Raw genomic sequence first — 13,840 nt, forward strand, 5'->3', positions numbered from 1 at the left:
ATGTATATGTATATTCATCGAATGTCCATTGGCTCACCTCAGCAGAAAGTGGGTTATCTTGCTTCACTGTTTTCCTTTACTACAACGCGCTGTGTGCAACGTGCATTTTACTTAGCGTGTTATGCTCTCTCCAAGGACTGGCTCTCTACAGCACTAGAGCTGTGACATTAGTGTTTATATTGCGCCAGAGATTCTGTAGCGCTGGACAATCATCATACAGATATGATATACATGAATACACATAATAAAAGATACATTAATACAACTATGCATAATGGGACATGAGTGGATGTGGTGGTCCTGGTGGACTGAGGTAGAGAGAGTGGACATGAGAGTCTAGGAGGGTGTAGGGTAGGCAAGCATTAAGGGGTGGATTTTGTGGGAACGTTTGAAGGATTGTAGAATGGGGATAGAGTCTGGTAGACGGTGGCAAGGAGTTCCACAGGTGGGGAACAGTGCGTAGAAGTTTGGAGATGAGAGTGGAAGGTGTTTATGAGAAGAGAGTTGGAAGTCAGTGGAAGAGCGGAGGGGTCGCACTGGGGTGTATCTCATGATGAGGTCAGAGATGTATGGAGGGGAAGCATCAGTGAGAGCTGTCTAGGTGAAGGTGATCAGCTTGATGTAGAGAAATTTAAATGTACCCATGTAAAGTATATTAGAATATGAGGTCTGCTATGGGAAAAAGTTGAAGGCAAATAAAATGTTTCTATGCATCATTACTGTGTGTATATTATTTGAATGTTAAATATTAATAGTTGGATAAAAATAATTAATAAAAATGTAATGAAATCTGATGAAACGTGATGGAGTCCTGTACCTTACTACAAATTAAATCTAATGTACCTATTCCACTGCATGGTTTGGAATTGTCCATCAGAAATCCTGCACTTGCCCTTGGAACGGCTCACTCTTGTCTTGTTCACTCGCTCAATGCCCTTCCCCTCAACCTCCTTACTCCTCACTCGTTCAGCCTGAACGCTACATGGCTTAACCCGTGATCAGGTGGTGACCGTAGTGATCAGATCATGTTGTTAAGCTGCTGAGCCAAACAGGGTTGAATGGGTCCCAATAATGGTACAGCGATCTTTGTCTAATTGCATTGTCAAGTAGTGCCATTAAAAATTGTAATTGACTCTATGATTGGGAGGCCTAGAAATTTGGGGGTCTGGATATTTCAGTAAAACTTTGCGAAGTTGCCAGACAAAATCTCTGGCACCTGAATTAACCCAATTATATGAATTATTGCTCTGATTACTGTACATATATGTTATATGTAATATTTTGTACTATGTGTTATTAAAATGAATTGCATACACTGCCTGATGTAATCCAATTGTTCTTACCACTAAGCATCCCTTATTTATTTTTAAGAGATACATTACTTCTTATTACAATACTCCACATTGTATTTATTACTTATTTTAGGGGGGTTTTTAACAGCACAATAATAGGTATTTTTGTTCATACTAGTAATGTGTTATATATAATATTTTTAAATAGCAGAATATTTTTCCTATCGGCGTTAGAGAGTAACAGCTTTTGTAAAAGTATATTTCTCATTAAGTACACATTCGGTCGTGTTCAAGATTTTGTTATATATGCCTTTCTTATAATTGGAATAGGTTTCAGCGACCCATATTGCATGCTGGGAATTATGATTGTTCAAAGCTCAAAAGAAACTGAGGAAAAGAAAGAAAGGAAATTTAGCTTCAGAAAGAAGAAAGACAAAATGGAGAAACGTTCAAGTATAAGGGAAGTGCTGCCTGCAAAGTACATCCAGGTCACTGAGGTCAAGAGTAATACCTTGAATCCAATTTGGAATGAAAACTTCCTTTTGTAAGTGGTGCTACACTGAACACCTAAAATGTCTTCTATTTCTTGTTATCTTACACATTGCTCAGCTGGTTTCAGGATTTTCTCCTAAAATAATTATTTTGGGCTCTATTTCAAATGCATTGTACTTCCATGTTGTACAGCTCATTCAGTTGGATGTATTTCTTTTTGCATTTCCACACTGCATATGCGCTCTAATATTGTGAATGTATAAGTGTATCCAATAGTTATTTTTGCAAATCACTGATATATGGCGACTTTGCATGGTAAATTTAAAGTGGCAATAACTTTAAAGGCTAGTTTTGCTCTCACCTACCTGTTATTGCTGCTCTCACCTACCTGGGCAAAACCATATTGCATTGGAGGGGGTGGTAAATTTAAAATGTGGGTACACATTTTTTAGTTGGGGTAGGGCATGTCTTAGATCTACTTTAAATTTCAGTGTAAGAATAAAGTTATTTAGTTATTTGTGTGCTACATGACAAAAAAGCCAGTATTTTCTTTGTGCAACATAATAAACTCATTTGCACCCCTTGCATTGTAACATGGTTTTGTTCAGGAGAAAACTTACTCCTATTTTCTTTGTGTTCTTCTTGATGACTCAGGCCCCAAGTTATTAAGTATTTGTGTGCTACACAGTAGCAGATCTAGATAATTGGTGTACCGGGGGCGATTTAGGGGGGGGGGGGGGGGGGGATTTAGGCCCCGCCCCCTTTCTGCCTTCTGAGGCTGCCGGCGGCTGCACACTATGTGCAGGTCCGCTCGGCAGTGACAGTGTGCTGCCCGGCTGCTCTGATTGTGTTTAAAACATGTTCTCCTTGATGACTCAGGCCTCACACGTCAGGACTTTGCTCTTTACTTTCTATCCTCGTTTACTCTTTTTCCAGTTCTTACAATTTTTCCACTAAACATCCTATAAAATGGTGGGATTATTGTGTCCAGCCATGCAGGTATAGCCTCTTAGACCTGAGGAGAATGTAACCCCCAGAGATTGGTTAGTGTTGTTTTTTGCACTGCAGATGTCCCTCTAAGGTACTAATTTCCTTTGCCTGCAGTTACGTGACTCCCATGCATAAATATATCCCTTGGCAAAGCTTTTTCAAAATAAAGCAAAACAACTGGTGCCCATCGTGTTTGTCTTCAGTACCACATTATACATACACTCTGGGATCCATTAGAGCCTCTTTCTCTAGTAATAGTAGTAATAAACACTTTAGCATACATAATATTTTGGGAGATCTGTTCCACTTGAGTAGTCAAGTAGGTATTTTTAGTGGAAAATATTGCTTGAGGAGACAATAGGCTAAGACCACAAACTCGATAAAAATCATCTTCAGAATTGTTGCTGTCTTTTCAGAACATTTCATCATTATCATGTATCATAATTAACATACTATGATTTATTTTTTTTTGCTTTACAGCGAAATTGATGATATTTACAGCGACCAACTTCACCTGGACATCTGGTATGTGCTTCTGGAGGATACGTTAATAAATATTATGTTATACCTGCCTTACATTTGTGCACATATATCTTATATAGATGAAAAGCATCCATCCTTAAAGATTTGCAGCTTGACTTCAAATTAATAGCACTATACAGAAAGCCAAAAAAATCATACATACAAGAATATATTAAACATATTACATCCATACATAATAAGCAATCAGTTTTACATGTAGCCAGTTGAGCACATCTGCTTCATAACTGATAACTTTGTACCTGTGGCTTCACAATATATATATATATAGTGTTCCTGTCCCTAGCACATGGAAGATAATTAATCTGAATGATGTTACTAGTGTGTGTCTAGCTAAATCAACTACCACTAATATTGCAGTGATGGAAAATATATTCAAAGACAAATAGGTAAAATTAAAAGGAGCTAAAAACTAGAACTTGTCTCACCTAAGTTTCACTTACTATCGCTGTTAGACTCAAGATTCATTTTCGGAGTATTTGTATATCTATATTCCAAAGTAGTTCCCTTCTATTTAAAGGATTAATAATACATTTGGGGTCACTCCACTATGGCCTATGGGGACCAAGATAAACACGATACCCCCCCCCCCCCCAGATGCTGACCCTTTGGCTATGGGGGGCTGGATAATTAAGATATGGATCCATAGTGGTAAATTTGCCTCCCCAGTTTAATGGACAGGGGGGTCCCTAAGACACCTTCCCATTATACCACAAGGGCAAAAAGAAAATAGCACACATACGCAATTTCAAATACATTTTTATTAAATAAATGACTTCATTGCTGGAAGTAAAAATAAGAGTCGCGCAGACCTAGGGGTATATTTACTAAACTGCGGGGTTGAAAAAGTGGAGATGTTGCCTATAGCAACCAATCAGATTCTAGCTGTCATTTTGTAGAATGCTATCTGGCATTCCTGACACCCATATATCTACACTTCAATCCATCCTAAATGCTGCTGCAAGACTGATCTTCCTCTCTCACGGCTCCACTTCTGCTGCACCGCTTTGCAAATCCCTACACTGGCTCTCTGTGTCCTACAGAATCATATTCAAATTACTCACCCTTACCTACAAAGCCCTCAACAACACTACCACTGCCTACATCTCAAATCTCATATAAAAATACTCTCCCTCGTGCCCTCTTAGATCTACCTCTGACCTGCGCCTTGTCTCGTCTCTGGTTAACACCTTTCACTCGAGCCTGCAAGACTTCACCCATGCTGCTGCTCAATCAGACTTTCCCACAGGCTTCAAGTCTTTAGATGCTCTTTAAAAACACATCTCTTTTTTAGAGGTGACCTTATCCCTGATAACACTGTTCACACTAATGTACCCTCATACATGTCCCAATCTCCACTCTGAGCCACACTCACTCCTCTTGTTTCAGCTGTTCCCTCTTCCACTTAGAATGGAAGCTCTCTAATGAGCAGGGTCCTTCATACCCTTTGTTTTCATGTCTGCATTTATTTTGTCTACCTTGTATGTCGCTGTTTTATGTATGTACTGTTTTCCCTACTGTACGGTGCTGCGGAGCACTGTGGCGCCTTACAAATCTACAATAATAGTAATAATGTACTAAATAAATGACAGCTAGAATCTGACTGGTTGCTATAGGCAACATCTCCACATTTTCAAACCCGCAGCTTAGTAAATATATACCCAGGATTCAACATTGAGCTCCAGATATTAATTTTGACTAATAAAAAATAAAATAAAATTATGTGGTATTATTTAAAAAGTGTTGAACTCATGTTTTTGGAAGTTGTTTATTCAATTTAAGTTTGTTTCAAAATTGTGCTTTTTATCCTCTTTTTGGTATAATGAGAAAGGGTCATAGCAGCCCTTAAATTAGTGGTGTTTGTTCAATGAGGACTGTTATAGTTTTATTGCTTTTAAACATTTTTTTATTTTTTTTTATTATTATTTGGTTTTATCTTCTTTAGATATTCTAGCTCTGGATATTTTTTATAAGACTGTGGAAGGCTGAAATAAAGTGTTTAATCTGTATTTCATGCACACAACTTTAAAAGTAACAAAATATGTTAAACATAAAAGTTCTGTGTTTTCTTAACAATCTCTATTTTTCATCATTCAAATCAGGATTTGGCTTCCTGTAGCTCTATCACTGTTGAGAGACTACAAGTCCCAGCATGCTCTGTTAGCCGCAGCCAGGGACCTTTCTTGAAATTGTAGTTGTAGAAACCACATTTATAAACAGTAAATTAGATATATCTGTGCTCAGAGTACAACACAACAATATTTACCTAATATTTAATTTCAGGGACCATGATGATGATGTTTCTGTTGCAGAGGCATGCAAGAAGCTTAACGAAGTTAGTGGGTTTAAGGGGATGGGCAGGTAAGTTACCATTACAGTTATAACACCATGAATATGTTGTATATTCTTAAAAATGAATGTTACCTAATGTTACAATTTCTAGTCACGTGAAATCATTACGTGACCGAATTTTATCGAGTTCTTTTATTTAAAAAGTGTACAATTATTGATATGGACTGGTAGCCTTATGTCATTAAATTGTAGTGCGCAGTTGGGCACATATGTGATTCAGGGCGGTTCCTATCCAGCACCTCTGACCCACAAATGCCCAGAGAACAGTAAGGGTACAATGCGTATCAGGGCACTTGATTTGCTGGTGGTGCTGGAAAAATTGACAAAACCAATGAAGATATAGATGAGCCCAGATGTGTTTACTGTGCATTACAGAAGTCACAAATAGCTCAATCTAGGTATTCATTTTTCAGCGGCTCTTAATGTATCAGTATTGTGCTCTGTTGGCTTCATTTAATTAGCAGTATTTCCACCTAGAAGGTGGATTTTTGCACCTTTGTAAAGCCATATTGCCCTGTCAGGGGGCAGTTTAAATGGGAAGGTGTGCATCCTAGCTGAACTTAAATCGCAGGGTAAGAATAAAGCTGTGTTGCGAGGGAATTTAATTGCTAGCGATGTGCCGTGAAGTGCCCTCATAAAGGAAAATCTGTGATGTTGGGGTACCGTACTACCCGAACATTAGCGCAGCCAGACTCATCGCTAGCAATTAAATTCCACCTTAGTATGTTACTTGCTGGCAGTATTTTCCCTGCATGCAACAAAAATGACATTTGCACCCCTTGATGTCAGCATGGTTTGTTCCTTTAGCTGGATTTACTCCTATCTCTAAATGAAGCCCTATGTCGTAGCAGTGTACGTTACATACATATGCGTATAAAAGAGTTGTTTGATACATACATTACTGAAACTTGAAAAGAAGTACATTAACTTAATTTCATTTTTTGAATGACTTGTTTAATATTAGACTTGGAGTGTAATAAGCAATATAACTTATTAATGTGATGGTCATTTAATGTCAAGGCTACTAGTGATGTATTTGAAAGTCATTTCATAATGGGGGGGGGTGAAGGCTAAATGGCACAATTTGTGGTGAATCGTGTCATGGAGATCCCCATCCAGACAACTTCACTAGGAAGTTTGCTGGATGCAGGCGAATGGCCTGCTCTTCTGGGAATCCAGGAGACCTACCTGCAATTCGGGATGGACAAGTATGAACTTCAATGTGCATTGCCAGGCGGACTGAAAAAATCATCCTGCCCATCCTCCCCCATCAGAGCCACGGGGGCTGCTCTACGTGGCCATTTTTTCTCATGATCTGTTGTTGGGCTCAGGAGCTGTTTGAAACTGCATTGGGGGTTTGGCTGTGCGGACCAATACAAAGGGGTATATTTACTAAACTGCGGGTTTGAAAAAGTGGTGATGTTGCCTATAGCAACCAATCAGATTCTAGCTGTCATTTTTTTAGAATGCACTAAATAAATGTTAACTAGAATCTGATTGGTTGCTATAGGCAACATCTCCACTTTTGCAAACCCGCAGTTTAGTAAATCTAGCCCAAAGCCTTAAGTAGACATTGCAGTATTGTATTGGTTATAGGCGGCACAATCATCACAGCAGCAATCTTAAAGTGGTGAACGATAAACATTTGTGGGTGCTATAATACAGAAAAACGAAGCCCTGGGAAATACTGTTTCAGGCAAGAAGTTCCCACTAAGGGTACGGAACAGGTTGGTGAATATTTACCAATTAACAGGGGAATGCTGATACAAGAAAAACTGCTGTTGTTTTCAAATCTGCAGCCTAAATCTAAAAATTCCACAAGTACACTATGTTTATGTACATGTCATTACACACATTAATAATTGTAAAACACAGATGCGACTTTGATACACATAAACCAGGTTTATGCTCCAATTAGTAGACACACACTTCTTTTTATGTAAGACTTCTCTCAGAAGATGTCAGCCGTATGCTCCACGTAGCTATAGCAATTAAGGGAAAAGCAATTACAGAAAATATTACAGTCTCTGCATTATCTAGCCAATTTCCAGTCTGTTCGTTTTTAAACCTGATTATGACCTGATATTTTACATCCTGCAGGTCAAAACGGAAAAATAATATTCTCTCAAAAACAAATAGATCAAATAATTCTCAAGAAAATGTTGTTTATTTTTGGTCTGTTTTAGTGACTACTAAACCGAGGTGGATGTTGTTGTTTGTTTATTTTTAAAAGAGCAGCTAATTACATTTGCAGTTATTTCTTACTAACTAGCAGTAAAAACCATTCTCATTAAAGTGCCCTTGATTATCGCTGATCATTGGGTTACTTTACAAAACTGCTGCTGGAGATTTACAGCATGGTCTTAAAAATACAATAAATAAATAAATAATGATGAAAACTGCCCCCAAGGTATTTCAGGTGCTCTTGTGAGGTGTAGAACAGTGAGCGGACAATACCTAGCCCTTATCAAGGGTCCTCTGGGCAGCATATCCACAGGAGTATGCATAGGGACACTCACGCAATCTGGGGTGAGGCAGCTTGGGTGAGGGTGGCACCCCGACCTAGTCCTGGAGGTCATTTCCTTGGTGCCATGTGGTTGATGGGGAATAAGCCTAGCGGTGGGTACAGGCCTGGATTAATGGAAGGCCACATATGCCCGGGCACACGGTGCTGCAGAAGTGGCACTTTGCACATGATGTTTATTCATTTTAATCAATACGTGTATATATGTATGTGTGCGTGTGTGTGTATATGTGTGTGTGCATGTGCATATATGTATGTATGTGTGTGTGTATATATATATATATATATATATATATATATATATATAATGTATTGTTTACCTGCTAGAAATATTTAACCGTGCATTCAGCTAGGCCTCGATCATTTCCATGTATTTATTTTACATAGATGAAGTAAAAAGTAGAATGGAACCATGGGGGACTACAGTGATTGGTAGGATGGGGGAGGTAAAAAGTATAAGGGGCCTAGGTGGATGAAATAAGAGAACCAGTGCCTGGATGGGTGTGTAAAGGGACGGGATATCTACCAGTTCCCAGCTTAACTTTACAGAACCTAACCTGTGTGTAAAATTACTAGAAGAACAATGCGCCAGCCACCAATTTAGTGCCAGAGGTCCTAATAAGCTTTATCCTTCCCAGTGATGACCGGAACTTTGTGTGTAAATGGAACACTGAAAATTCTATCATGATTTGCTTGATACATTTACAACATTAAAATCTTTAGCATTTAGAAAATTCATGTAAGCTTCTAGGTGCTTGAAGGAACAGCAAGCAAAAGTGTGGTGGTCCCTGTAACCTCTTCCCATTTCCAAATGTTTTGCCTTGGCCATCTTAAATAAAGAAATGTTCTCCTGTTCCCTGAAATGTGTCTGAAATAGAGGCCATACCTTAAAGTTGTTTCATTCTCAATCAGCAGAATAAAATACTATTTATTTTATTCTGCATTCTGTACATTGGATGCATGATCAATATCTTATCTAGTTATGTAGCATTTACATAATATTGTATTGATGTTTATTTATGATGAGTATGTAAAATTAAAACCATCATTAAACTCATATCTTGTTGTAGTACCACATAACCTACAAGATTATAGAACGTCTGGCATGCCTAGCTGTAACAGCAAAGCATTTGTGTTCAATTTATCTTGTAACATAATATAATAAAATGTGTTCAACTTAAAAAGGCTTCCAAATCGGAAAGGACCAAAGACTAACCACATATCTGCTACACAGATAACCTCTGTTGTATTATAAGATTTAAATTGCATTTGAAAGTGGTAATCGCACAGCAGTGAGTTGCGGAATAACTCTGGGATTTGGGGACTCGTAAAATCTAATCATCAAGCAAATAGTCTGCAAAGTGCCAGAGCAGAAGTCCTTGTCACCAGCAACACATGAAGATCCCAGCTGAGAAAGAGTTCACACTGGTGGAATTTTGTGAGACTCTTCAATGCAAAACTTTTTGGAATTATAGTTCTTTAAATAATATACACCAATCAGTCACAACATTAAAACCACTGATAAGTGAAGCGAATAACATTGATTATCTCATCACAATGGCGCATGTCAATGGGTGGGAAATATTAGGCAGCAAGTGAACAGTCAGTTCTTGAAGTTGATTTGTTGGAAGCAGGAAAAATGGCCAAGCATAAGGATCTTAGCAACTTTGAGAAGGGCCGAATTGTGATGATTAGATGACTGGGTCAGAGCATCTCCAAATGTTTCCGGTGTGCAGTGGTTAGTACCTACCAAAAGTGGTCTATGCATGGACAACTGGTGAACCGGCGACAGGGTCGTGGGCGCCAAGGCTCATTAATGCACGTAGGGAGTGAAGGCTAGCCTGTCTGGTCTAATCCCACAGAAGAGCTAATGTAGCACAAAATGCTGAAAAAGTTAATGCTGACTATGACAGAAAGGTGTCAGAACACACAGTGCATCACAGCTTGCTGCGTAGCCGCGGCAAACTGCTCAGAGTGTCCATGCTGACTCCTGTCCACCACCGAACTGGACCATGGTGGCGTGGAAGAAGGTGGCCTGGTCTGAAGAATCACTTCATCTTTTACATCATTTGGATGGCCGGGTGCGCATGCGTCGTTTACCTGGGGTAGAGATGGCACCAGAATGCACTATGAGAAGAAAGGAAGCCAGTGGAGGCACTGGCCTCGTTCAGCAGGATAATGTCCCCTGCCACACTGCAAAAATTGTACACGAATGGTTTGAGGAACTTGACAAACAATTCAAGGCATTGACTTGGCCTCCAAATTTCCCAGATCTCAATCCAATCGAGCATCTGAGGGATGTGCTGTAAACATCTGTGGGATGTCCTCAGAGCCATGGAGGTCCCACCTCGTAACTTACAGGACTTAAAGGATCTGCAGCTAACGTCTTGGTGCCGGATAACACAGGACACCTTCAGAGGTCTTGTGGAGTCCATGCCTCAAAGGGAGCTGTTTCAGCAGTACGAGGGGGACCTACACAATATTAGGCAGGTGGTTTTAATGTTTTGGCTGGTTGATGTATATAACTACCACTTAAATCTAAAAAATAGAACAAATGAATACATAGATCGCCCATGTCAAGTGATCCCTCTAATTTCATTACTAAATAGTAATGTATAGCTTTCGGTGGACAGCACATGAAAAAAGAGCTGCAGCACTGTACATTGTGCTTTGAGCTGTAATAATATGATTATTGCATTAGCTCATCTTGTTGACCTCTTTACACAGGTAACAAGAAGAAAAAGATACCAGCGCTCTTCGTATGTGTTCTAAATATAAAGCTGCCAAAACTAAGGCGAGATCCAGAGGAGATCCCTAATCCTCTCTAAATCAATACAAAATATAACAAAAATAAACTCCCTGGCACTTGAATAAAATAATGGAACATGAACCAAAAGGAATAAGGATATCAATATTTATAAGCACATTCTCATAAAAGGAAAAAAATAGACCATATTACTTCCACATCTTCCTTGGTATTCAAAGGATATAAAATACAAACACATAAAAACACAAAAGGATGTCTGCAGACATAAGTTAAAACCATACAGTCCAGATAAAAATGAAAACATTCAAATGAAAATATTTTTACATATTTTTTCATTTTTATCTGGACTGTATGGTTTTAACTTATGTCTGCAGACATCCTTTTGTGTTTTTACGTGTTTGTGTTTTTATGTGTTTGTGTTTTATATCCTTTGAATATTAAGAAAGATGTGGAAGTAATATGGTCTATTTATTTCCTTTTATGAGAATGTGCTTATAAACATTGATATCCTTATTCCCTTTGATTCTTGTTCCATTACCTTATTTCTGTTATTCTTTACACAGGTACTTCAAGCAAATAGTGAAATCGGCAAGAGCGAACGGAACAGCTGGCTCTGCAGAGGACAATGCAGATGACTTTTTAGGATGTCTTAACATCTCCATTAATGTAAGTAAACAGGAAAAGATGAATTACCACTGCTAGGATGAGAGCCGCTTGTGTAGTGCATGAGTCATGCTGCAATATCAGAAATTAATGCTGCAGCGTCATTTCAAAACATCTCTTACCAGCTTTAGATATTTCGAGGATACACAAACATTAGTGGCACTACAAGAGGCCCTTAGGAATTGGTGGAGAATGTAAGCCAGGGATATGTCGCATCCACCCCTACCACTAAGACACCCACTATGTGCCACAAACACTACAGGTATCCCACCCGCACTGGCTGCCTTTCTGGGGGCTCTTAGTGCTCCTAGAAAAGTGATTTACTGTGTAAAGAACGCCTGGAAGGTGCAAGAAGTCCTATTATTGTATAGTCCGTATGCCAAGCCGAGGACCTGTTAAAATCCTTTTGCAAGGAGAAGTATGTTCTGCAGCCCTCCGCCATACAGGCAGCTCCACCTAAATGTGCCCTCTCCACTTTTTGAATTGATTTAGATAATCACATCCTGCAACATGAAATCTTGTTCCTGCATGTGGATACATAACTATACTGACTCAGTAACAAACACCCCAATTTTCCAAATGCTCTTCTCATTAGAAATTTTGTAGGCAACGCCGTCTTGGGTAAGAAATCTAAGTGCTTTACAGTATAAATGGGTGCATTCACACAAACATAGGCACAGCATCACAACATGCATTTGTGTTACCAGCTCATGCTTTTGTATCTTCATAAAAGACCGTTTATCAATAAAATGACATTTTGTTAATTAGTTGGATATGAAAAGTTTAGTAAGTACATTTCTTTGTTGTTGTTTTTTTTCAAATGTTTTCCTCCAGCTTCTGAGACCCTGAGGGGCAGATTTTTCAAAGTGCAAAGAGCCCTATTGCTGGCAGAAACATGTGTTTTTATCGGCGATTGTGCTCTTTTCCACTTTGCCTAATATAATAAAGGGATTGCCACCAGCGTTAACAATGTTATCACCGATAACCCTACTGGTGGTAAGTTTTGCATTGGAGAACCTATTTCCTTGGACCACCGCAATACCTATTCTGTTACTAGGGTGGCAATAATAGAAGAAAACTGTTTAAAAAATGTTTGTTCTCTGTTTTTTTTAAACATTAAAGTTTTGAAAAAATTTTAATCTATTTTTAAAGTCCCCCTTCCCTCCACAAATCTGGGCTTTCAGTTCCAGTGGCCTCAACCACGGTCACATCTGCAAAGACTGTAATTCATACTGCCCCGGGCACGTGTCATCGGGGCAGCTGAGCATCAGGCATCGCTCAGGGGCCTCAACGATATCTTTTTTTAAATTGCGGTGGAAACTGATTTTTTATTCCCATTGAAAGTGGCAATATAAAAATAAGTTTTAATGCTTCGATCAAGGTTCTAACAATAAAAATAACGTAGGGATTTGGCAACTGAGAGTGGAGAGAGCTACTTGGCATATTAGCTAACCAGCTAGTATACTGTATTTATGACCTACGTTGAATATACATTATGATTTATGTTTTATTTGTATGCTATCATTTGTTTTACTTAAAGGAGATTCCCGTTGGCGGATCGGATAAATGGTTCAAGTTGGAACCACGGACAAGTTCCTCAAAGGTTCAAGGAGACTGTCACCTCATAATAAAGCTAATAACAAACCAGGTAAACTTGTTGGACATATTGGGGCAATATTTGATTATCTTTTTTTTCTGTTGCGTTATTTTAAGGAACTGAACAGAACCTTGATGTCTTTAGAAGATGCCGTAATATTCACCACAACCTCAGCTAAACTCTCACTGCCACCACTGATAAAGAATACTATTTGAAGAATCCTAATCATAAAATAAGGTTCATCTGTTACCCTCCATAACCAAAACTAACTGTAGTCCTCTCCTAACAATGTAGATTTTAAATTCCATCCAATGGTCAAAACTCATGTCTCTTTACCTACTGACTGACCAATCAGGGATTAGCCTTCTGTGATGTCACAATATCAATTATAATGTGTACTCTAGAGTCTAATGTGGGACCCCTGGATACATATTGTATTGACCACCACTCATCTGTACTGTGGGTGTAAGAAATTAAGGAATTTTAGATAATGTGGAATTCAGCGTTCAATTGAATTTTGCTTTTCTCTGACACACAGAGTTGGAGGAAACTCATTTAAGTGGAAATCTGAGTAAAGTAAATGTTAAGCATCAGACCTGTTAAATAGCTTTATTGGAATAGAA

At 38.7% G+C, this 13,840-nt stretch overlaps 1 protein-coding gene across 1 annotated transcript in view; it reads left to right on the plus strand.

Annotated features, from left to right (window-relative positions):
* The window catches only part of BAIAP3 (BAI1 associated protein 3), a 216,230-nt gene that overhangs the window by 142,326 nt on the left and 60,064 nt on the right, over positions 1–13,840 (plus strand). The window contains exons 8-12 of the mRNA XM_075179602.1: positions 1,623–1,836; positions 3,255–3,299; positions 5,598–5,675; positions 11,521–11,623; positions 13,161–13,268. Coding sequence (XP_075035703.1) covers positions 1,623–1,836; positions 3,255–3,299; positions 5,598–5,675; positions 11,521–11,623; positions 13,161–13,268 — 548 coding nt within the window. The remainder of the gene's footprint in view (positions 1–1,622; positions 1,837–3,254; positions 3,300–5,597; positions 5,676–11,520; positions 11,624–13,160; positions 13,269–13,840) is intronic.

Source organism: Mixophyes fleayi, chromosome 7, assembly GCF_038048845.1.
Source record: "Mixophyes fleayi isolate aMixFle1 chromosome 7, aMixFle1.hap1, whole genome shotgun sequence".
Classification (NCBI taxonomy): Eukaryota; Metazoa; Chordata; class Amphibia; order Anura; family Limnodynastidae; genus Mixophyes; species Mixophyes fleayi.